We start from the raw sequence: 24,874 nt of genomic DNA, 5'->3' as shown, positions 1-24,874 counted from the left end.
TGAAGGCTTTGATTCTGCAAAATATTAGTTTATATACCTTGAAAGTACTCAAAAAGTGCTTGAACTCCTACAAAGCTGCATCATTAAAGCTTCACCTTCTCTCGTCTTCAGGGTTCACAGAAGGGGAAGAGAGTCGACATCGCCTATGAGGATTTCTCCAAACTGGCCTGAACCAACAACCTTCCCGTTTTAATCTCAGGGACTCTACTGTGTCAGAGTTACTTCCCTAACATTCACTGTACATGTACACACACACCCCACAATGCATTACACAAATAAACACAGCAGTTTATTCAATTAGGTTTTTATTTTGTATTGATGTTCAAGTTGATCTTTACATTGCAGATGTACATTTTTCTTCAAATAAATTCAACAAAAGTGACTCCTGGTGTTTTTTGGAAAGTAATTAGGAAAGAAGGAAACATTTATCATTTTAAAAGGAAATGTAGACACCAAAAAGTTAAACGTCTTCATGTCGTCCCCTCTTTTCTTCTGGCTCCAGTTTTCCACTCGCTTTGTTTTCATTTTCTCACTGACCCAGGGGATTTATAGCAGCACAGGGTACTCGAATGTGTCTCCGGCTGCTCAGAGCGTCGGGAGGAAGCTGTTGAGATTGGGGACGATGTAGTCGGTGTAGTGGCCGTCGATGAAGCCCTTCCCGCTGTTGTGTATGAACCAGCAGTAGACGTTTGAGCCGTGCGTCTTATCGGTCCTGTAGTCCTTCTGCCAGCCCCTAAAACACACACACAGGAGTTTTAATACCAAACGCTTCAGAAATCAGTTTTATACAAGTCATTTTATATTCAGACGTACCTGGTGACGTGCAGCCTGTTGCCCTTCACCTCCATGGTGGCCTCTCGCTTCAGAGGGTCGACTCCTTCGTGGATGTCGTGCACGCTCACGTCCGGCTCAGGATCTCTAGAAAACTGCCCTGAAGGATCACACACACACACACACACACACACATGTTCAGCTGCAAATCAACCTGTGTTGAAAGGTTTTTCTTACTTCAACAAGGCCACATTTTTCCCGAAAAAACTTTTTTTTTTTTCAGAAAAAAAGAGTTTTTTCAGGAAAAAAAGAGTTTTTTCAGGAAAAAAAGAGTTTTCTCAGGAAAAAAAGAGAGTTTTTCAGAAAAAAAAGAGTTTTTCAGGAAAAATAAAAGTTTCTTCAGGAGAAAAAGAGTTTTCTCAGGCAAAAATGAGTTTTTTCAGGAGAAAAAAAGAGTTTTTTCAGAAAAAAAAATAGTTTTTTCAGGAGAAAAAAGAGTTTTTCAGGAAAAAATGAGTTTTTCAGGAAAAAAAATTTTTCAGGAAAAAAAGAGTTTTTTCAGGAAAAAAAGAGTTTTTCAGGAGAAAAAAGTTTTTTCAGAAAAAAAAAGTTTTTTCAGTTTTCTAAACTTTTTAAAGGTTTTCTAGGTCCAGTAACATCCTGTAGTTGTTGTATCAAAGCCTGCGAGGCCGCTCAACATTTCCCTCCACACAGACGTACCTATGAGTCCGTGCACCAGAGGAGAGTATTGGTTGTCGTTGGCAATGTAGATGCCGAGGAAGTCGACGCTGACCGGGTTTTTCTTCCACACACGGTGAAGCAGCACCATCACCTGGATGTTATTATTTATTACGATGGAAACGTGAGAGTTCTTCACGATGGAGATCCTCATGCTGAAAAGTGACAAACACAAGACAAAATGAGCCTGATGTTCAAAGTAGCGAGGCAAGACGCCATGATTAAAGATGTTATGGTTTTACCCGTCCTGTATGATTTCTGTCGTGGCGCCCCAGGTGAAGGAGTGGTTGTTCCTGCCATCGGTCATGGCGATGCTGTCAGTGCCGACGGTCAGGCTGACTCCATCAGGCTGGTAGTAGACGGAGATGGTGCCGAAGTACGTGTTCAGTTTGTTTTTTTGCATCTTCTTAGAGCCGATCAGCTGACCATTCACGACCAGACCTTTCGGACGAGAGGAAGGTTGAAAGTGAAGGGTAAAGCCATCAAATACGAGGACTTTTGGATTACAGATATGTTACTACCTTTAGTACAGACTAGTACCTGTTCCGCTGTCAGACACCAGGTTGAGAATGTGACCGGGTTTGGAGTCGATGTTGAAGCAGACGTTCATGTCGCTTCTCCGCAGGTGGATGATGAAGTGAGGGTCGTTATCCACTGGGTGAGAAACATTGAGCTGGTTACACATCCAGTGCTGTTCACGTTTAACGCTGCAGCTGCTGATGATTTCATGAAAGTCCGCAGAAGTGTGTGTGTGTTACCTAAGTTGACCTGTTCAGGCAGGGCCCACTCCTCTGGACCCTTCGCCGCCTGACTCGGGGGGGGCGTGGTGGGAATCTGGACCCAGGGTGGAGGCTGGTAGACCACACGGACCGGAGCCAGACCAGAGGATGCCGAGCCTCCTCCTATTCCTCCTCCTACATAGACATGACGTAGATTATTTTATTTTGCCATGATATACATCAGGATTTCAAGGTCTTGGTGCTACTAAATTGGCTTCCAAATCTTCTTATTCCTTGTCCTTTAAATTCAAATCAAACACCATAAAAATTTTACAGTGACGTCAATCAACAGTAAAAGAGCGCCTCTCCTGTCGGGCACCTAAGCAGCAGCCATGCTTGGGGTCCTTCGGGGAGTCGGCCAGCAGCCTCTCCGTGGCGTCCTCGCTCTCCACCAGCAGAGCGGTGAGAGGAGTGACGAACTGATGCTCCACAGCCAGCGCCATGATCCTCTGGGTGATCTTCCTCTTCTTGACAGCTGTCGGAGCCAGAGACCTGCAGAGAGCCACAGTGCAGCAGTCAAATACTGACAGTTATACAAATCCACCATTAAAAACCTGTTGTTTTCTCCTGAAAAACTTTTTTTTCTTCTCAACATTTTTTTTTTTTCTCCTCACCTTTCAGAGATCAGCTGTTTAATCGTAATGTAGGCCCACATTTGTCTGGCGAAACCTGTGAACGAGTGCTGCTGCTTTGCCAGCTCGGTGTCCAGCTCTGCAGTGTCGGCCTCAGTCTCTAAGGTGATGTCCAGACGGGCCTGCAAGACGGGACAGGACAGAGGACACTGGTAGTCCTACTGGAGGCCCCATCTCTTCCCTTCACCCGTGGCCTTGAACCTTCGACTTCTGACTGTGATACATTTTATATTTCCTTGTAAACGTGATGTAAACGCCTGGCTGTGTTCATTATACTCACGGCAGACGCGGTGGTGAAGCTGGTCAGGGTGTTGCTATCAGACGGCAGAACCTTCCCGGCCACCACCAGCTCCGAGCCGTCGAAGTATTTGTCGAAGCGATTCTGGGTGACGTCTGATACCGAGTCCTCCGGGAACTGAATGGTGATCCTCCTCAGCAGAGGAGAGGAGACCTGGCTGTAAAATGCCTGCAGGGGAGAAGACAGAAGGGAGGATTGGTAAAATACCTGGAATTGGAAAAACTATTTTATCTGTAAAATCTATTTTGAAAAAAGGTGTTTTTTTCGGAGAAAAAGTTTCTTTGGGTGAAAAAAAATTGTTTTTTGGTGAAAAACTGTTTATTTTCGGTAAGAACAGGGTTTTTTGGTCGAATTTTTTTTATTTTTGTGAAAAATGGGGTTTTTATTGGTGAAAAAAAGTTTTTTGGGGTGAAAAATTGGGTTTTTTGGTGAAAAAAGGAGGTTTTATCGGTGAAAAAAAGGGTTTTTTGTGGAATAAAAGTTTTTGGGGGTAAAAAAAAATAGTTTTTGGGTGAAAAACTGTTTTTTTCTTGATAAGAACAGTTTTTTTGGGTGAAAAAAAGTTTTTTTAGTGGAAAAAAAACTTTTTGGGTGAAACAAAGTTTTTTGGGGTGAAAAAATGGTTTTATCGGTGAAAAAATGTTGAAAAATTCCAAAGTTTTTCCAAAACATAACATTTTTTCAGTTGACTTTAGAGGAAATGAGGAGAATCAGATGAAGAAAAAGTCGTCGTACCCGTAGCTGCTCTGCAGCATCATGGTTGGCGTAGATCCTCTGAGCCACGCCCCTGTTCTCCATGGCAATACGCTCCAGGAAGTCGTAGTCCACGTCGAAGCCGATGCCCAACGAGAAGAGAGAGAACTCCTCCCTCATCACCCGCTTCACATTCTTCTGGATGGTGCTGAGCTTGATCTCACCTATGAAAAAATCAAACAGAACAGCGTATTCATAGTTGAGACAATGAATTTAGATTGGTCAACCAATCGAAAAGCTTTCTGCAGCTGAGTCAGACAGTCTTACCCACGGTGGGGTCTCCGTCTGACACCAGGATGATCATGGAGACGGAGCGAGGGTCGATGAGCCCCTGATTGGACGCCCTCACCAGCATCTGGACTGCTTTCATCAGAGCCTCGTTGATGTTGGTACCTGAGGTCAAAGATCAGTAAAATATAGCCGTTGACAACAAGTTCTCAGAGCAATCAAACATTTCTACGAAGAGGTTTTCCTCACACCTCCGTTGGGTTTGATGCTCTGGATGTATTTCTTGGCGTCTGCGATCTGAATGGACGAGCCGGAGACCAGCTCCTCGTTCCAGCAGCGCACATTGTGGTTGAAGTCGATGATGCTGAAGTGATCATCTATGGTCAGGTCATCCAGAATCGCCTGCATGGCCTCCACTGTCTGTGAGAGAGGTTTGGGATTTAAATGCATTCTGCAGAACGACCACACGGCGGCAGTGTTTCACTGAGGAGGGGGTGGAGATCAAGCAGGATGGTTGGAGGGTCAAAGCGCATTAAAACAACTTCACTTCATCACTTACTTGCTTCATCTTGACCCCCCACATGGATCCACTGACGTCAATGACGAACACGATGTTTTTAGGAAGAGGTGAGAGGTTGGAGGGAGCGAAGAACTGGACAAAATGGCCGTCAGAGACCTGGAGGAAACAGTGGAAGCTCAAGCGATCATCTCCAAACTGTTTTGACCTGTATGCAATATTAAAGCCGTTAATTAAAGAGGTTTTTGGATGAGTGTGTGTGTGTGTACCTGTAGTTCACCAGCATTGCTGTCCCTGGTCACATCATATCTGACGTTGAAGACGCCGTCAATAGCACTTCCTGTACAGTTCTCACACTTTCTCTGCTGCTGGAGGTTGGGCTTGAAGACAATATGAGCCTGTGGACACAGAAAAGAGACTAGCGTCAGTATTATTATTATTATTATTATAAAGGTGTGCTTCAGTGTTGTGTGCATGTTCTTTAAGAGCACAATATCTCATTTTTTGTATTCAAATTTGATACCTGACCTTATTTTTCCAACATTTCAATGTGGAAATTTATGACGTTTGTTTATTTTCATGATATTTTTAATATTACTGGATAGATTTCAGTGAAATGATGTGGAAAGTTCAGTCATGAATGAGGAAAATGATATTTATTTTGATGCTAATTGCGCCATCATGTGGTCATTTGTAACAAACTTTACATTTTGGTTGGCTAATAATTCCTGAATCAAGAAAAATGAATGTAGAAATTGAACTAAAAATTGTTTCACCCTCAATTTCTTATCGTTAAAGACAAATCTTCTTATATAATTCAACATTATTACACTTTATTCGAGTGCGGAGACTCATTGTCGCCTTCTGTGATACACATATGTGGTAAATGCGAGTAAAAATACCTTTTATTAGGAATATCAGGTGGACCTTGACAAATATGATGACATTTAAATGTCCACAACTTGGAGGTTGTGGGTGCAAAGCCCTAATATTCACAGGCATGAGTTGACCCAACAGATACGTGTACCTCAGTTCAAATTTCCCAAAAAGTTCATAAATAAAGATAAAAGAAATCAGAGGACTGTTGAGCCTTGGCAGAGTAACTGGAGCTCTGGGTGTTTTCCAGTCTCACCTTGTCTTTGGTTGATGTAAGTTTGATCAGCTGTTCAAACTGCTCTCCGAGGGTGTTTGTTGTTTGTACTGAGGAAATCCCTTTCGGCTCGTAGATGTACACGTCCACCTGGAGAGAGAGAGAACGGGTCAGGGTCATGGACGACTGAAAGAAACACGGAGTAATTGCAGAAATAAACACAAGTCGCGATGTTCTCACCTGGAACTGTGGCACCAGCCTCCCCGGCTGCAGGTACAGCGAGTGCTCGTAGAAAGCCAGCTTCCTGTGCATCATCTCCTGGTAGTGGAGCTCAAACTCGATGTTACTGCCGGGAGGAACGTGGACTTCTGTCTTAAAGGTCTCCATGTCCTGGGAGTTCGCCCTGTAAACAGAAACATGTCAGTATGTGTGAGTCTGTTGAGCTCTACAGAGGATTATAACTCCAAGAGGCTGGTCCAGTACCTGACGATGCCTGCTGCCTTGCCTCTGGCTCTGGCCTGGGCGTACAGGTTCCTGGCCACCGTCTTCTCCTTCACCGAGCCCATAAATGTGATCCCGTTGACATTCCTGCAACGAAATGTAAAATCAAACCTCTAGAAGATCTATTGAAGAGGCTGGACCGTGTCAAACTGGGCTCACATGGTGAAGTTTGTGATGAAGGCTCGTTTGGGGATCTGGACGTTGAAGCCGATGCTCTGGGCTTTGGAGCCCGAGTTGACCACCGAGCTCCTGACGGTGGTGTGGGCGAAGCGGGACGTGATCCGGCTCTCCACCTTGTAGCTCTTGACGGTGATGTCATCTCCACGGATGGCCTGCGGAGATAATGTCATGTGATTTGACTCAAAAGCAGCCCAGTGGTCTGAAGGAAATGTTGCAAATTTACAATTCACGTATCATTTCTACAATCAGATCACGTTTAGATTAAACCTTTGTAAGCTGACTTTCATGTCCGGAGTTGGACGGGATAGTGGTGGCGTGCCAGCTGGGCAAGATGGCTGCCAAGCGAGAGACCACTGTTCGTAATGACTTTTAGACATTCGTAAGCGTGAACTCACTGTTGGACTTTTTTTTTTCTTCTGTTGATCCATTTTTTTTAAGTCTGATCTAAATTGTTTTCTCTCCTGTGTTTATGAGTTTTGCCAGAATAATCTTTCTAAATCCCTCATTTTTTTTCTTCCATCTGTTAAAACAAGTGAAAAAAGGTTGCTACAGGAACTTGGTTTCTCTATTGGAAAAAAAATTTGCCTGAAAAAATATATATTTTTACCTGAAATGTTTTTTTTCACTCGTTTTTTAAAAAAAAAAAAAATCTTTCACAGATGGAAAAAAAAGACATTTCAGGAGAAAAAATGTTTTTGTCAAACCGAGTGGAAAAAAACATTTAGGATAATTTTTTTTGTCATGTGTGAAATTGAGTGAAAATAGTTTGGGCAAAAAAATTCTCCTGAAAGAAAAATTGGTTTCACAAAAACATTTTTCCCAGATTTTGTTTTTTCCAGGAATTTTTTTCATGCATGAAACTGTGTGAAAAAAATGTTTTGGCAGGAACTTCACATGATTTTGAAAAAAGGAGGCAGAGCAGGACGAACAAGAACAAAGTCAATAACCCGTCAGTCATGGGAATCTCTTCAAACAGCAGCGTATTGACTACGAGATAAGGTTAAACTCTGTCACAGTGGAGAGGGCTCCAACAACAAGCGGAGGGTCGTACCTCAAAGTCTTCCTGCTCCTCGCTGGTCAATATCGCTCTCTGAAAAACACACACAAGTCATCAGCTTCACAGTCTTAATCAACTCTGTGACAGGAGAGAAGAGTATAAACCACAAACTGCTGTTATTAAGACACAGCTGACCCAGGAGGACAATCAGGATCTGAGTCAGGACGTTGATTTCTGAGTCATCATGCGTTCCACTGATCGATGATTATTGTGACATCAATGAGAAAAGCAAACCCACAGTCCGTGCTCTGCATTATACAGCTAGACATGTATGTAAATAAGAAAAGAAGATCTCACCTTGTGTCTCTCCCGATGGTCCTGCAGATGTGACTGGTGGCAGAAAAAACATGATGCAAATCAGATTTAATGTGTCAGATCTGGATTCTGCATTTTTCTTCTACTCAAGAACAAGTTGTCTGTGTTTTCATGTTATTTAGGTCACATTTGGACAGACAACAGAGATTAACAGGAAAATAAACAACTTGTCACCAGGACAAAAGTTAATTTTCAGAGGAGATTTAAGGGTCAAAGGTCAGGGACAATAATTTTAATTTAATTTCAAAAACTAATACATACACATGAGATCGAGTTTATTGGAATAATGAACAAAATCAAATTTTACGATTGAGCAAAAACAGCCGGGCGAGACTTCAGTTCTTTACTTTTTATGCAACAATTCGGAGAGTAGTTGTGTGTATTTTTCATGTGTAACTTCATAAAAGACAAAAAAAATACTCGTCTGTGATACAAAGTTGAGTTTTAAGGTCAAAAGTCAAGCCAAGAAATTTGTTTTAAAAAATCTACGCACACAAAAAAGCTCTTAAATGATTTAAAGTACAATTCGCAGCTCTTGGAATATTTCTAAGGTGAAAAAATAAACTTTCTCTTTGAATTTAGTTGTTTTTGAATTTAATTCATGCAAAATCCCATAAAATGTCATATCTTCTTTTCAGACCAACAGCAACCAGTAAGAGCTGAATCTAGTGATACACTTAAGCATATAAATGTACAATTATACAATGTACAATTAATTAATTACAAAGACTTTGATCCTATTTTGATCCAAGATCGATATCAGTCCAGACAGTCGGTCATGAACCGTGTTTTTCAGCGATGAACGGCCTCGTACTCACCTTCTCGTCCTCCCATTCTCCGTCTATCACAAACTCAAAGCAGCGGCCCTGATGGAGGAGCACGAGCCCCAGAAGCAGCAGCAGCAGACGCCTCATGTTTCCAGACACACACACCCTCACACACACACACACATATACAAAAAACACACAGCGCTTTGGGAGACAGAAGGTCCTTCTGCCGAGCTGAGAACTGAAGGTTAAAATCCACTGAACTGATCGACTCCGGCCCCCAGTCAATATTTGTTGTGTTTGATGTAACCCAGAAAGGAGAAGGAAACTTTGAAACTTGACCTGTGGGCAGGGTAAATAGGACACATCTGACACATCTGACAGAGGCTGCACATCACACACGATTGTTTTAACTCTGAGAGAGAAGTCACACAATGACCAACATGTTTACACAAATATCACTCTGGTGTGTTTGTGATGTTAATGCTGAAGCTTTTAAAAAGGTCAGATATCATATTAATACACAGAGATGAACATTTAATGACACATATCCTCAGTTAACATGAGAAATGTTGCATTATGCCCAAGTGTCCACAAGATGGCAGCAAAGGTTTTTTCACACGGTCAATTAGATTTGACTCAATGTTTGCAGTAAATATGTGGCTTTGTTTTACACTGTTACACTTAAAACCACAATGTCAATATAAAGTTGGAATAAAGAACAGATACATTCTCCATTTATGTCAAAAATATTATATTAACATTCAAATTCTTCCATCATTTGTGTCAATTAATCAGGTTTATGACAATATTTTCACCTTGTAACTACACTGACATGAGGAGAGCAACATATATACATTTTAAATACATATCATATGTATGTATATTTTGCAGTATATTTTTGAAGTAAAATGAAAACATATTGGCATGTTTTGTCAAATAAGCCTTCAATTTAAAATGATTTTTATTATATTACATTATATTTTTCAGTAAATGTCAACATAACATATTTAAGTATAATAATAATAATATATTTTCTTTCATGTGCAGTTTAGGATAACAGTAGTTAAAGGTGAACTTATGGAGCTGATGAAAGCTCATGGTTAATGATAGTGTCATGCTGCCTTCAAGTGCTGCTTGTACACTCCAGCTTCACTGTTGTGCTGCAGAAGAATATTGATCTTTTCAGCACCAACACAACTAGAAATGAAGTTTGTGCTATCTTGTAGTATCCAAACCCATCCTGGAGTAGTTATTGAGATATAGATATTCGGTTTCTCGTCACTGTCTAATGTCGATTATACATCCAGAATCCAACAAAAACAATGTTAGAAAAAGTGAATGATTTCTGTGAAAAAAAGGTCAAGTTGAGTGAAACAAACTTATTATCACACCGAAGATCAAACACAGCAGTAATTCTGAGTTTATGGTTAAAAAGTAATTCAACTACAGGTTCATTTCAGCCACCTAGTGGTAATTTCAAGAAGCACATGTGGGCGTTTATCCTTTCAAATGCTGCAATCTTTTAGAAGAAAATACAGAAAAAAGTCATTAAAATCCCCCATAATAAATTATGTAGCATGTAATCCTGCCTTTTGCTTCATCAGACAGAGTGACAGTGGTGGACGAAGTAGTGGAGTAAAAGTACCAATACTGCAATCAAAAACTGTTTTCATGGTGTCAGAAAAACAGCCTGTTTTCAGCTTTGTGATGATGCATTTTAATCTAATCCAAGAGGATTAATAAAGTTTATTTGGATTAATATCACATTCAAAATCACCAATCAAACAAGACAATCTGAAAAGTAGTAGTTGGGTAAAAAGTACAATGTTGTTGTGGAGTAGCAATATAAAGTTGAACATAATGGAAATACTCAAGTAATTAGAATTTCTACTTAAATAAATGTACATTTTAGGGACTTTTACAAAGATTCCGACAGTCCCTGAAGGCAGCAGCAGCCTGTCCTTCAGGAGCGGGTCTGTGAACGCTCCATCTCTCTCCTCCGGTGGGTGGGTGCGTGTTTCTTGTGCGCACCGTGTCCCTCCTCTGCTGTCCGGCCACTGTGATCTGATCCGGACTGACGGACACTCAGAGACTCTGCGCGCTGGAGATGATAATGTCCCAGTTACCAGTCTGAGTTTTACTGGAGACGGACTGCAAGATGCTGCTGCTGCTGCTCACTTCACTGATGTGCCTGAGCCCGGGTGTACTGGGACAACTGGAGGAATCCCAGTTTGGAGATGAGATCGACTTGACAGACTTTGATTTAGACATTGTAAGAGATTTAAAAGACGAAGGTGCTGTTCATTCTGGTGTTTGGATTTCTTTACCCGACTCTCTTTTTGTTGTGCACACAGGCGCCACGCAGAGTCCCACGGCAGGTGAAAACTATACTAGTCAAGGTAAAGTCTGATTTTCTGCAGAGAAATGTAATTATTAGAATATTTTTGTACTTTTGTTGCTTAAATTAGAGGCGAGAGAAGTGAGTTTGGATCCAAAATGTCAATAATATATATGATTTTAATGGAAAGCAAAGGAATAAATGTGAATTTTAAGTTGATTGTTTCAAATTTCATGGTAAAAAAACAATATCTTGTCTTATTCTTGTTGCTAAAGTGAGATAATTTGGCACATCGGATACTTACTGATACCTTTAAATGTGTCAGTTCTCTGGGAGTTTACTGTAAACTGACCTTCCTGGCCTGAAGATAACATATGGTTAAACATGACATTATATTTTTTTATTAGTGACCTGGAATGCGTGACCTACTTTGAGTTATTTAGGAGCATATTCTGTCTTGCTAACTTGTGCGCTCTGGGCGTGACGCACAGGAGGTCCGCCAAGCGCGCAGATGTGCCAGAAATATCTGTAATGCACTGAGCTGATCTGAGCTCATGGGAACAAATTCATCCGCCTCCGTTTTGGGTTGTCAATTTTTAGGGAAATTTCAAAATAGGAATGAAAAAAATAACTTGGGGGGGATTTGCAAGACGCGCAGCAAGGCCGCGTAAAACCGTGCCAAACAGGGGGTTTGTGAACAGACGTGATATTTAGGTGTTCTGCAGTGATGGCGTTCAACGTTTTCCTCTGCAGGAGACTAAACCTCACATCCAGGAGCTCTCCATCAAGACCACCATCATCTCCCGCTACGCCTTCACGGCGGTGTACTGCGCCATGCTCAACCGGCACTCCGCCGCCACCGAGGGCGTCTTCCAGTTCCAGATCCCCGCTAACGCCTACGTCTCCAACTTCACCATGTAAGAGTCACCTGACAGTGGAGCTGAGATCATGGCGAGATGATCGAAGCATGATTATGATGATCATCCTTTACTTCCACTTTAGTGATGACCTCCTTGAATTGTGTCATTTGAAGGATTTTTAGGAGATAAAATCAAAAGAATTCAAAAGAAAAGTCAGAAAATTAAACATTTGTGCACCAAAAATATTTAAATCTTCTCTCTCATATTACCAGCGAGCAGAGATAGAATGTAACTAAGTACATTTACTCAACAAGTGTACTTTAAAAGTTTGAGGTACTTGTACTTTACTAGAGTATTTACAGTTTCTGCTACTTTATACTTCCACTTTACTACATTTTGGAGGCAAATGTTGTACTTTTTACTCCATTACATTTATTTGAAACACAGACTCAGATAATCAGAAAAATGCTGAATAACTGGCCAAGCTGACAACAATACACGTAAATATATGTATGAATTACTCTTCCTTGTACTTTATATACTTGCCAGAGAATCACTTTTGATACTAAAGTACATTTAATATCAGATACTTTAAGTATTTCCTGACTTAAAGTCACCCAAAGTAATTTTTTAACACTATATCTTCACTTTTTTTATTGAAGAATGACTTTTGGGTACTTTTTACAACACCGCAACAGGTTTGACTAATTTTAATAAGTAATTACCACACTTACAATCCTATGATCAATACATTATCGTTGTAAAAGGGGAAGCAGAGATCAAGTGATAAATGGAGGGCATGTAGAAACTAAAAAAACTCTTATCAGCCGAACAGTTTGCACCAAATTCACCTTAAGACACCTTTTTAGAGCTAAAACACGAAACAAAACCATCATCCTGTCACTCAAAGCTCCAGTTTGTCCCCAGAAACGGGTCATTTAAGCTGATTTGGAAGGTATTTTATGAAAGAAACAGGATTTAGAGTCTGGAAGGATTTATGATGTTTCTGTTTCTATGGAGACGACAGCGAGGAGCCAAGAAAGGGTGAAAACTTTTTATACCGCTGTTAACACACACACACACACACACACAGCCTCAAAAGTTCATTCATGTGCACCCCGTAAACGGGTAACGACATGATTCTGTCCACGAATTCTGCCTTTTGTGGTGAGAAAGCCCGGTTTGAAACGTGACAATAGGTGGTCCTGAAAAATGAGCGCCGCTCTAATCCTCGACCTTTGACCCTGTGAACCAGGATCATCGGAGGGCGTGTCTACCAGAGCGAGGTCAGGCCGAAGGAAAAGAGGGTCAAACAGGAGAGCGGAAGGAACAAGAACAAAGCGTCAGGTGATGCAAGGTAAGAGAAACCTGAGAGTGTGTGTGTGTGTGTGTGTGTGCGTGTGTGTGTGTGGTCACTCCTATGGTCTGGCGTCTCCTCCTAATTACACAGCAGCACTCGCTCCCTCTAATGTTCCTATTTTGCAAACAGAGATTGATAATATCCCCGCTAAGACCTTTCTACCACAACTGGGCAGCCACAAAGAGCGAGTGTGTGCTCTCTGTGTGAGTCTGTGTGCGTGAACAGACTGAAGTGAATAACATAATTTCTCCAGAGACGTGTCCAGAGGGCTGTCATATAAAAACTGTGACCCAAGAGGTGACATATGGAAGAAGTGACATCACGTTTTCCAGCTGTTTCCATGTAAAAAGTGACATTTCATTAAGTGAGATTCGGTGATTCAGTGGCTCCGCCGTAAAGGACGAGTTGAGCCGAGGAGGAAGGAGAGGATTCAAGTGGAAGATGTGAGATTAGACGGAGGCAGCACCCTCCATGTATTTATGATATCACCAGCTGGACCGTTCAGCTCACCCGCTCCACCTCTTCTACTCCGCCTGTTTCCTAATTGCTCCTCTTCTGCCATGTATAATTTGTTTTTTATGTTTACAGCCGCTGCTCTTTTGAATTCAGTTGACTTTAGACTTTTAACGGGTCACGAAAGCAGCACATTTACGCACAATAAGCACAAAACAAATTCAAATACAGGGAGTTTGAATTAAGTTGCTCAATTAGAGTCAATATTTTCTTGTGTATCTTCAACTTACATCTTAAGTTTTCCTTTCAGAACCTTTTCCACTGATCCGTACAACCAGTACCATCGAGGGGTTTATTAGTCTCCTTAAGATCTCCGTCAAAAACGTCAGCCAAAGACCAGTTCTGTTTTGATGCCACCTAATGTTACAGCCAGGGAGATTATCAGATTAATAACATGGTTATTAGGTGCTAATAACTTCCAACTGAACATATTATCAAAGGTTTCGTCACCTCTCTTGATCTGATTTGGAAAATTCATTACGATCGGGCTGGATCAGAGCAGTCTCTTCTGATTGAAGTACATGAAGTACTTTCATTCTGATTGGGCTAAATCTGATATAATTAGGGGAATATTCGGGTCCATGTTAACACGTGTGGCGGCCATCTTCTCCCTCAACATAAAGCCTAATTAAACAAACACTGAGGGACAGTGATGGGTAACAGCAACACACTAAGAAAAGAGCAGCAGAGTCACCATAATAAACCAAGATAAATCCCTCCCCTGCAGTCCTGAGCCGGAGGTGGAGGTGTTCAGGATGACGGCCTACATCCCGGGTCGGAACCGAGCCATCTTCCTGCTGACCTACGAGGAGCTTCTGCAGCGACGGCTGGGACGCTACGAACACGTGACCAGCTTGCGGCCGATGCAGCTGGTCAGCCGCCTCAGCCTGGACGTCACCATCGCCGACCACTCGCCCATCACGGACCTGCAGGTGCTGCCGCTCCGCAACGGCAGAAGCACCAGCAGCAGTGGAACCGGGTCTAAGACACCAGGTTTACACACGCATCTTATTATTTTATCAGTTAATTTTATTACATATTTGTTATTTTTCTGAGATAAAACAGTTTTTAAAACACACTTCCTTTCTTTATGCTTCAGCCAAGCCTGAGCCTCCCTTCCCCACTGTGACCAAAAAAGAAAAGAACGTCTGCAAGATCATCTTCAGCCCCAACATCGTCCAACAGGCTAAGATCACCACCAGCGGCCTCCTGGGAGACTTTGTGATCCGTTACGACGTGCAGAGGGACATGGGAATAGGAGACATCCAGGTGAGAGCGCGTGAGATGTCATCAACAAAACACCTGTGATAAACTCTGACAAACAAACGTGCAGAGGAAACACAGATGACGCAGAAGAAAATTAGGAAAGCTGACTGTGAAAGAACATAAAAATAGTCTTCATATTTTGCATCTGTGCACACAAATCTCCCATCCAACTACACACACACACACATGCTTATCCACACACCTGTTAGTGATTCATTTATCTGGTTTCCTGCCACCACAGGCAGTCCGCTGCCAAACTCCTCTGTCCGTCTTTCACAACCATATTATGTTTTAACAATCACACACAACTACTGCAACCGATCTCACATCTGTAAACTTCTTTCTTTCCCAGGTTTTAAATGGCCATTTCGTCCACTACTTTGCCCCCAAAGACCTGCCTGTTGTACCCAAGAATGTGGTGTTTGTGATCGACACCAGCGCCTCCATGCTGGGCACAAAGATCCGACAGGTAAAGCAGCACGATCAGTGGATATCTAGAAAACTGTTGTGAAGCTAAAGCTGAAGGATTGTGTTACCAATTGTTTAATTATCTAAATATCGTGTGAGCTGCAGCCATTGACAGCTTTGTGGTCCTAGTACTCCATGTGAATAGCTATGCTCTACTTGCTTCATAAATCCATTGAGATCTTTGACTGGAGACAGCAAGAAAAGCGGTGAAGTTAAATTGATAATTTTTCATGCCAAAAGAACTTAATGCCTAGTCCAGAGAAACTCAGACAGCGAAGAGCGGCTCCAGAGCACGAGCGACACCGAGGAGAATTGCTGCAGACCAGGAAGGAGGTTGAAGAGGTTGATGTGTTTACTGGGGAAACTACAGCTCAAACACAAGAAAAACAGACATGACCAAAAGCTACACTTGGAAACTTTGATCTGCTGCAACTACAACTGGTGATGTAGGCTTACACAGATCAGCCACAACTTTAAAACCACTGACAGGTGGAGTGAATAACACTGATCATCTCGTTACAATGCAATTTTATCCTGGGAAATCTTGGGTCCTTGACACCACAGGACAACTCCAGTCTTGTGTCCATGCCTTGAAGAGTCAGAGCTGTTTTGGCGGCACAAGGGGAACCAGCACACTATAACAGGTGGTTTTAATGTTGTGGCTAATCTGTGTATAATTCTGTTGGATTTTCACTGCTACTGCAGCTAAAAGTTCAATTTTGAACCATAAGTACCAGACATTAACTCGTTCGTCTTTTCCTGAGTGTGTCAAAAGAATTCTGATGATCTTTCTTTCCACGCAATGCACTTTACCCTGTTTTTAATCTCACTGGCTGTATCCGATCAGAGACCCGACACCCCACCTCCTCACACCCACACTGGAATATCAATATCAGACCTTTTCCTCCATCTGCAATAGCACGATAATCCCCTCGGCCAGACCCAGAGCTGATCCCTGCAGCTGCCATGAGCGAAGAGTACAGAAACAGAGAGCTGAAAAACAGATTTTCACTGAGAAAGAAAAGTGGAAACATACAGCACAAGGCTGAGCTGTGAGGGAGGAAGGTCAGTGTCTATGGAGTAATGGAACTTTCTAGACAACAGTACCCTCGACCCCTTGATCCGTCCCCCCCACCCATCGCCAGCCCCCAGCGGGCCGCAGGAACAGAACAACAAGTGTGTTTGATGTGGCTTCACAATAGAGGGTTTCACTGTAGGTCAGTCTGTGGTTCTGACCCCTGCTGTATACGGCCCATATAGACATCTCTAAACCCCCCAGCGCCAAATTATATATCACACCCACGCTCAGAGCTGCAGAGAAGCTGAGATTGCGAAGCTCAAGAACAGAAAAGTAGGAAGAAGTTTTCGAGCCTTCGTTCTTTTGTTCGTCTACTTCCTTGCATGGAAACATTAAAAGCAAACTTTCAAGACAGACTTATGCTGAGTGATTATCCAACTGTAATTGATTTCCAACTTGGCACTTGGAGTTCAAAGCTAAAATGGATACAGGATACCAATATATTGGCTCAAAGGTATCATCAAGCTGCACAAACTCTACCGTATGTATCAAACAATTCATTGGAAAACAGATAAAACCAAACTAAAACATAATGTCCTTGGAGGAAACTGTTTTTTCCACTTGAAAAATTGTTAATTTTTTGATGATACATTTTATAAAATATGGACGGAGTTTCCAGTCTGAAAAGTGAAGCCAGCGCTGAGGTGCTTGCAGGGGGTGACTCCACTGGTTTCAAAAAGAAGTCCAATTGTATATAAGCTAATGAGAAAATGACTCTACTTCTCACTTGATTTATTACCTCAGTAAACCGTTTCCCAATGAGTTTCTGGTCTCAATTGATTGTTTCGCCTCCTTCAATACAGTTTGATGTTAATTTAGTAAATTATGGTCCCATTGGGATTACAGAGTTAGTGTGTTTTGTGGGGGAAAAAAAGAATAACAATGACATATGGAAGTCATTTAAAGTCAAGTGAGAAAGAAAGGCATTTTTTGTTCTCCAAAAAACAATCGACCAACCTTTACTTAAGATCGTTCAATAGTCGAGCTGAACCGAATGTCCTTTTTTTCCATTCGAAGGTTCTGTTGAGGTTTGCAAATGAAGCTTTGCATGTCTGTCATCATATTATATGAAGTCATCGCCCCAAAAAAATCAAAGCCCTCAAACAAAATCCTCAATTTGAATGAAGTGATTCATCAGATTAAATCAAGCGAATGCAGATACGTAATGTGATCTTTTATTTGTAACACTTTTATTTGTTTACATGTGATTTATGGGGCTGTTATTACCATTTGACTACACCATTAAAGGTGCAGTAAGTGGTTCTGGATAAAGATAGTTAGATCTATAGATTGTTGAGTTTCCAGGTCGCCAAATACTGACACTTTGGGTCAGTCAGAGCCAGTTTTGGTATTTTAGAGCTGGAAATTATATCAACATTCAACTATCATTCAAAAAAAAAAGCTGAAATGCCAAGTGTCAACTTTATGAATAAAGCTTCGTAGCTTAGAAACTATTCAAAACAGCCCTAGTAATGAGAGTGAACTGCTTTTTTCCCAACATTTTTTATACCAATTTTCCAAAATATTGACACCACCCTCCTGGGCTTGATTGGGCTCGAGGGCCTGCTTGGGGAAAAAAACACCACAGCTGGTCCAAGCCCTCAGCATTTGATTGAGAGTGCTTGTGTTTCGTTTCCAAACACTGCAGCTCTAGTGTTTTAATAAATGGTTACACCAGAGAGACCACAACCAAGTTGTGTTTCCACAACACAATATATCTCATATTTGTCTGTTGTAAGAAATCATCTCTCTTCACACTCTTTCTTCTCTCAGACTAAAGATGCTCTGTTCACCATCCTGAGGGATCTGAGACCTGGCGATCACTTTAACTTCATCAGCTTCTCCAACAAGATAAAAGTTTGGAAGCCGCATGAACTTGTGCCGGTGACGCCGCTTAATATCAGAGACGCCAAGAAGTTTATTTTCACGCTGGCAACCACTGGAGGTGAGAAGTTATTATTCTTATGGCCTGTCTTCTCTACTGTTCCCATATTTTGATAAAGAAACATAATTCTGTTTGTTGGATCGAAGTTTTTATCAGCTGTTGACGATCATCCTGAGCGATAATCTGTCATGACATCTCTTCACTGCAGGAACAAATATCGACGACGCCATCCAGACTGGCTCCTCCCTGCTTAGCCATTACCTCGATGGCCCTGATGCGAGCCCGAACAGCGTCTCCCTCATTATTTTCCTGACCGATGGACGGCCCACGGTCGGGGAGGTGCAGTCCACTGCGATCCTGGGAAACACTCGCTCAGCCGTGGAGGACAAGTTCTGCATCTTCACCATCGGGATTGGGAATGACGTGGATTACCGGCTGCTGGAGCGCATGGCTCTGGAAAACTGTGGGATGATGAGACGTATCAACGAGGACGCCGATGCCAGCGCTATGCTGAAAGGGTAAGAGTGTGTGAGGACCATCTTCGTCATCTCCAGATTGGTCTTTACTGTTCAGTTTTTGCATTGCACTTTCCAGAAACTACTCGAAGTCGAACAGGATTTTCCCACAAAGCACCCAAATTGGAAGACTAAGAACTCCTCATTTGCGAGGCAATATCACTGTTATTTCTTTAAATAAGTATTGTCCAATTTCCCCTTCGTATCAGTATAATCCACCTCTTATTAAGCAATTAGCTCTCCTTAATCCCTCCCCTCTACCCCTCTGACACGTCCCTCCGTCTCTCATCAAGCTACGAGGGAACGACGACCGCAAATGTGACGGTGCTGACAACAGACTCTTTAATCAACCTCAACATGTGACAGCCACAGACCACAACAGCCACCTTCTTTCTCCCTCAGACCCTTTTTTCTACCCTTAACACACAACCCTCTTCTCTCTCTCTCTTCCGCACTCGGACACACGTGGTGTTTGTTCAGTCGGCCAGGAATGTGTGTGTGTTGTGAAACCTGCATCTGAGTATGGACGTGGGGTTAACAGATAGACTCGGCAGATAATAGCCCCCGTCTCGCTTGAACAAACACGCTGGTTAAGAGGTGAGGAGGTTTACTGCGGCGTGACAACAAGGACAGGACAGAGGACTTATACACACACGTTCACAACCTGTGCTTCATACACACTCTTTTATGAATGTGTGCATAAACTCTGAAGTGGGGTGGCAGCAGCTTTGAGAGGTTAGACAAGCAGGTTTATGGCCCGGAAGGTGGCTTGTTTGAACAAACGAGACATTTGATGAAATCTGTAATAACACCCTTCTTCTCTGCCTCAAATACTGCAGCTGCCCTTGAGCAAAGGCACTGAACTGTGATGTGATGTCACAGTTCAGCAACGTATTTGGAAGTTCGACACAACTGAGGCAGTGTTCAGAGCAGCATTAGCATTAATAACCCCCACAAAAATGCAACAATTTATGTTGGTGTTGCTGCAGGGTACCGGTAAGGATACAGACATGGTCCAGGAAGTCCAGTTTTACAGTAAGTTATGGAGTGTTCATAGTAGCATAAATTTGCTCCGACAAATCACTGCTCGTAAGTTAGCATGCTCTGTCCTCGGCAAAAAATGTCACCACTGGTGATCTTAAAATAACATGTTTAAGATCTCCTGACAAGCGTCATCTTAAAGCCTCAACCAAGAAGTTCTAGTCCCATCCCTCAGTTTGAGAGGTACTACGACATTGGGGTTACTCATCATTGATGCAACCATTCATCTGCAATCATTGACGTCTCCTTGTTCCTTTCTAGGTTTTACGATGAGATAGGAACTCCTCTGCTGTCTGACATCAGGATCAACTACACTGAGGACTCAGTCCAGTACGTCACTCAGCATCTGTTCACCAACTACTTCAATGGCTCCGAGATCGTCATCGCCGGCAAGCTGACCAACCAAAGTGCAGAATTACTCCACGTCCAGGTTACAGCCAGCAACAACGACAAGAGCATCATCCTGGAGACGGACGTTCCCCTGAAGCACCGACAGCTAGAGACTGAGAGACATGTGAAAGCTGCCACAGTAGCAACGGCGGCTGGAGCTAAGCCTCCAGGGTCAGGGTTTACACAGGGAGTAGGTGCTGCTTTGGGTTCAGTGACGGAAGACTTTGTGGAACGTCTCTGGGGCTTCCTGAGCGTCAAGGAGGGGCTACGGTCGCGACTGCGCAGCCAAACCAGCAGGGAGAGGGAAGGCCACATCCAGCAGGCCACCAATCTGTCTCTGGCCTACCACTTCCTCACTCCCCTCACCAACCTGGTGGTGGAGAAGCCCGAGGTCCTGGCTGACGGCACCATGGCCCCGGCACCCACCGCCAGCCCGGTAGCTGGCGAGGCAGGCTCACCTGCCAATGAGCTGCCAGGTGACATAGAAGATGGAAAGCCACAGAAACCAAGCAGGAAGCCAGGCAGCCAGACTTCCTCTCTGAGAAACACGATCGGTGAGGTTTTATCTTCTAGAACGAGTTGTACCAAGTATTTAGCTTCATTTTACCAAATTGTGGATACACTTTTTCCCAACATTTGACAAGGTCACCTTTGGAAGCCTTTGTAGCTAATGGCTAGCTACAGCTACCGGTGCAAACTACAAACTTTTCAGAGCTAGATTGTCCTTTAAGAAAACATGCAGACTATATAACCATCTAACTTCTCTCTCTCATCAGACACCCTGCATTACACCAACAGTTAATGTTACTCGTATGGACTATTTTAAGAGGAAGCCTTGAACAATGGTCGCCCTCTGACTCATTCCAGTTGATAAATAATCTCTTCCTTGTAGGTAAAGCTGAGAGGAGACCGGCCAAGAAATCCGTCACCATCTCCAAAACATCAGGTGATTCCACACTCGTGTAAACAGTTGTACATTTTTCCCCCTGAACTGTTTCATCTAATAGCCACTGAACTCTATGTGCTACAAGCACACATGCATCAGGAGACTTGAAAGAGAGAAGAAGGAGAATATACAGTAGACTCTCTCTCTCTCTGCGCTTTCTGTGTGGGCGGCCTGTAATTTGGGAGTTCGTCAGACAGTCGGCAGTGATAACACAGACGGCGAGGGGTTCAGGGACGCCTCTGAACATGACCTGCAAAGAGGAAAGAACACGCAGGGTCTAATTGAAATACCAACACAAGCACTACGTGGCACTTTAAACATGCAAGTGCGTGTTTGCGAACACACACACACACACTCTCACACACTGCGGGTGAACGGGGAAGAGTGGAGATGAGACGAGGATGTTTGTGCATGTGTTACAGTAAAGAGAGGGATCCCATCAGAGGCTGTTAGTGAGGGTTAATGACCCTGTCATTACTGTTGCTCTATCATCTCGTCTCATCTCATCACTCTGTTCATCTCAGCCGGTTCTCACACGGCTGAAGACACTCCAGCTGAAGATGTCTGATAGAAGCCAATCTGAGATTCAACAGAAGTCCTCAGAACAATCAAACAAAGCATACACATTAAAGACATTTACTTATCAGATGTTGCCTTTCTTGAGAGCTGGGTGGCTTATCTAACTGCAGCCAGGATTTTAGACACCATGCAGAACCTCCACCTTCTCGAGTTATTTTTCCACCAGACGGTAAAACAAACGCTCTGTGAAACATTAATAAAAACAGAATGCATTGAATACAGAATGAGCGTATATTTACGAAAAACAATGAGGTTAATCAGTTTAAACAATAAATATCTCACACATATTTCTTGTCTATTAAACTGAATGTAGGTATAAAAGGATTTGTGAATCATTGCATTCTGTTTTTATTTACATTTATAGACATTTGTTGGAATTAGGGTTGTAAATTCATTTCATCAGTGCCTAAACACAATCAACCTCAGTCTAAAAATATCAAAATCAGCCATAAAAACCCAACATATGTAATATGTATGTAACCATAGACTATTTGTGTCATTATATACCCTTTATGGAAAAGACATGGACTCCTTCTGCCAAACGGCGTACTTAAAGGGTTAATATTACAATATTATTGATGCATTAATGCTTTTATCACTTTATTGTTGAAGCTGGTAACGATGGTTTGGCTAGTTTATACAGTTTAACTGCTTAATTATATTTTGCATTATTAAACAAAATCTGCAATGCAACTAGTCATTAAAGTCATCAAAGAAATGTCGTGAAGTAAAAAGTAAAATATTTCCCCTCTAAAATGTACTGGAGTAGAAGTATTAAGGAGCAAAGTATGGATCGGTTTACACTGTCATTGAAGTAAACATGATGCTGAGTTTTTTAAGGCAGTTTTCTCTCTCTGAACTTTTAAACTACCTCAGCGGACGGTGACCCCCACTTTGTGGTGGAGTTCCCGCTCAGTAAACTGACCGTGTGCTTCAACATCAACGGTGAGCCCGGACACGTCCTGCGTTTGGTCTCTGACCACAAGTATTCCGGTAAGACTCAGAAACCTTATTTCACACTTAGATCTACATCATTTATTGTTTGTGTGGGTAAGTTATGTTCTGTGTCTCCAGGTGTGACGGTGAACGGGAAGCTAATCGGCGCCCCAGCGCCGCCCGGCAGCCACAAACAGCAGCGTACCTACTTCAGCACCATCACCATCGTGGTGGATCGTCCCAAACGCGCCTACATCGAGGTGACGCCTAAGAAAGTCATCCTGGACGGGCGGGACAGGATGGTGCTGCCCTGTCACTCCACAGTCGCGGTGGAAAGCGGCCCTCTGTCAGTGTCCATCGTAGGAAAGTCCAATGTGACCGTGTCGGTCGGACGAAACATCAGCTTTGTGATCCTGCTGCATCAGTACAAGAATCCAGCCCCCTACCAGAGAGACCATCTGGGCTTCTACATCGGTCACAGCAAGGGGCTGTCGCACAACTGCCACGGCCTGCTGGGTAGGTGTTAATGAGCTTTAATTAAGTGCTGATTGAGGATTAAGTAAGGAAAATTAATCCCATCATTATCTGTCAGTGAATGTGCCTAAAAGCCCCATCATCAGCCACTAGAAGCAAAAATACACATTTTTAATTACACAGTATTAAAGTGTCGGATTGAATGATAATATATTGATACCACAATTCTTTAACCCTTACCAAATCCAGCCAAGATAAATGATGCAACACATTTAGAAACAAAAACAAAGAGCTGAGGAGTGTTAGATTGTGGGTTTGAGTGCATGTGTGAAAGAAGGGAAGAAAAAAGTGTTTGATAAATAAACTTTTGAACAGTAAAAGGTTGTTTTCCTCCGTAACGTTTCTAAGTGGTATTATTTTTGGCGCCAGATCATTACCGTTTTTCCTCAGAATAATGTGAGTTTATCGTTCATTTAGTCTATAATGGAGACGTGAAAGCAGATAGAAATGGTGCCAGGCTGCCAGGCTGACTGGATCTCCAGTCAGCTGTCATTATCCCAGGTGATTTCATGCACAGTGGCAGACAAAATTGTATAATGAAAGTGCTCGCAGATGATGTTATTATTCTATAGCCGTTACAGTGTGCAGTCATGTATCTCATAATAATACGTTAAAGCAAGAAAAGGCATCTATTGCCAGTTTAAGTGGGAGTGGTGCTAAAGAAGAGATCACCAGAAAGATTAGGGAATCATCCTGTGGGGACCACGAATGACCACAGGGTGTTTCACGGAAATCATCTATTTACTCTCAATGTATTCAATTACAAAATTAAAGGAGACCTATTTTATTTTTTTTTGTTTTTTCCCTTTCCTTCAGTGTTTAATAGATGTTCTTGTGTAAAAGATCTTGATAGTTAAAAAGGTCAAAGTCTGCTCCCACAGAAAACACTGCTCCTGAAACACCTCGTCAGTAGTCCCGCCTTTAATTCCATAACTAAAAATCCTTCATAGTACATCGTTACCAGTCACTGGCCGGGCTTCAAAGACTCATATCAGTCGATCCCTGAGACTAAAATAACTGATTCTACTTTCAGGTCAGTTCCTGTATGAGGAAGTGGGACTGGCACAGCTTCCTGCACAAGGAGACACGAAACCCTCATCCGTCCTGAAGGTGAAGGACCGCTCAGTGCCGGTGGTTCAGAAGAGCCGGAGGATCTACAGCGGGACTCAGAGCGTGGACTGCTGGTTCGCCCGCAACAACGCAGCCAAGCTGATAGACGGACAGTACGAGGACTATTTGATGTCGCACATGTTCGACACGGGCGACTGGCCACACGGGACTAACAGGGTGTGAGACGACTGTAGATGTGCCGTTTATGTGATTTAACTCATTCTAGTCTGTGTTCATATCTCATCCCAGCAGATCCAAAACGTTCGCATTTCAGTTTGTCTTCATTCCTACAGGCTCTTTTGAATATATTTTTGTACTATTTCTAATGAAAATTAAATGTTTTTATTATATTGTGTGTATTATTTTTTACAATTATGTTGTAAAATGTAAATAAAACACTTAAACCCACATTTTGAGCTCATTTCT

General features: G+C 42.5%; 2 protein-coding genes across 3 annotated transcripts; one reads left to right on the top strand and one right to left on the bottom strand.

The window, feature by feature from the left end:
* Positions 1 to 288: 288 nt before the first annotated feature.
* Positions 289 to 8,928, bottom strand: itih2 (inter-alpha-trypsin inhibitor heavy chain 2). 2 transcript variants are annotated; one of them, XM_073480358.1, is made up of 21 exons: positions 8,678 to 8,928; positions 7,842 to 7,874; positions 7,539 to 7,577; positions 6,467 to 6,639; positions 6,290 to 6,394; positions 6,047 to 6,209; positions 5,849 to 5,956; positions 4,986 to 5,114; positions 4,759 to 4,875; positions 4,451 to 4,619; positions 4,239 to 4,364; positions 3,954 to 4,135; positions 3,201 to 3,386; positions 2,903 to 3,042; positions 2,608 to 2,780; positions 2,268 to 2,423; positions 2,050 to 2,163; positions 1,752 to 1,950; positions 1,492 to 1,664; positions 814 to 931; positions 289 to 733 (listed from the first exon to the last, which is right to left on the bottom strand). In XM_073480358.1, exons 1-21 carry the CDS (start codon positions 8,771 to 8,773, stop codon positions 586 to 588), a joined length of 2,847 nt encoding a protein of 948 aa, XP_073336459.1. In that variant the 5' UTR covers positions 8,774 to 8,928; the 3' UTR covers positions 289 to 585. The 2 variants fall into 2 exon arrangements, with proteins under 2 accessions (XP_073336459.1, XP_073336460.1); XM_073480359.1 differs by having other exon boundaries at positions 7,842 to 7,862; positions 8,678 to 8,888.
* A 1,784-nt stretch (positions 8,929 to 10,712) lies between these two features.
* On the top strand, positions 10,713 to 24,854 carry itih5 (inter-alpha-trypsin inhibitor heavy chain 5). Its single transcript, XM_073480993.1, has 14 exons — positions 10,713 to 10,901; positions 10,984 to 11,028; positions 11,721 to 11,884; positions 13,083 to 13,184; positions 14,428 to 14,693; positions 14,800 to 14,969; positions 15,319 to 15,435; positions 18,286 to 18,457; positions 18,606 to 18,915; positions 20,215 to 20,897; positions 21,236 to 21,289; positions 22,745 to 22,861; positions 22,943 to 23,320; positions 24,372 to 24,854. Exons 1-14 carry the CDS (start codon positions 10,788 to 10,790, stop codon positions 24,629 to 24,631), a joined length of 2,952 nt encoding a protein of 983 aa, XP_073337094.1. The 5' UTR covers positions 10,713 to 10,787; the 3' UTR covers positions 24,632 to 24,854.
* The last annotated feature ends 20 nt before the right edge of the window (positions 24,855 to 24,874 follow it).

This window comes from Pagrus major, chromosome 14 (assembly GCF_040436345.1).
Source record: "Pagrus major chromosome 14, Pma_NU_1.0".
Taxonomy (NCBI): Eukaryota; Metazoa; Chordata; class Actinopteri; order Spariformes; family Sparidae; genus Pagrus; species Pagrus major.
Note: the sequence above shows the minus strand (reverse complement) of the source record. Positions and strands in the feature narration are given on the sequence as shown.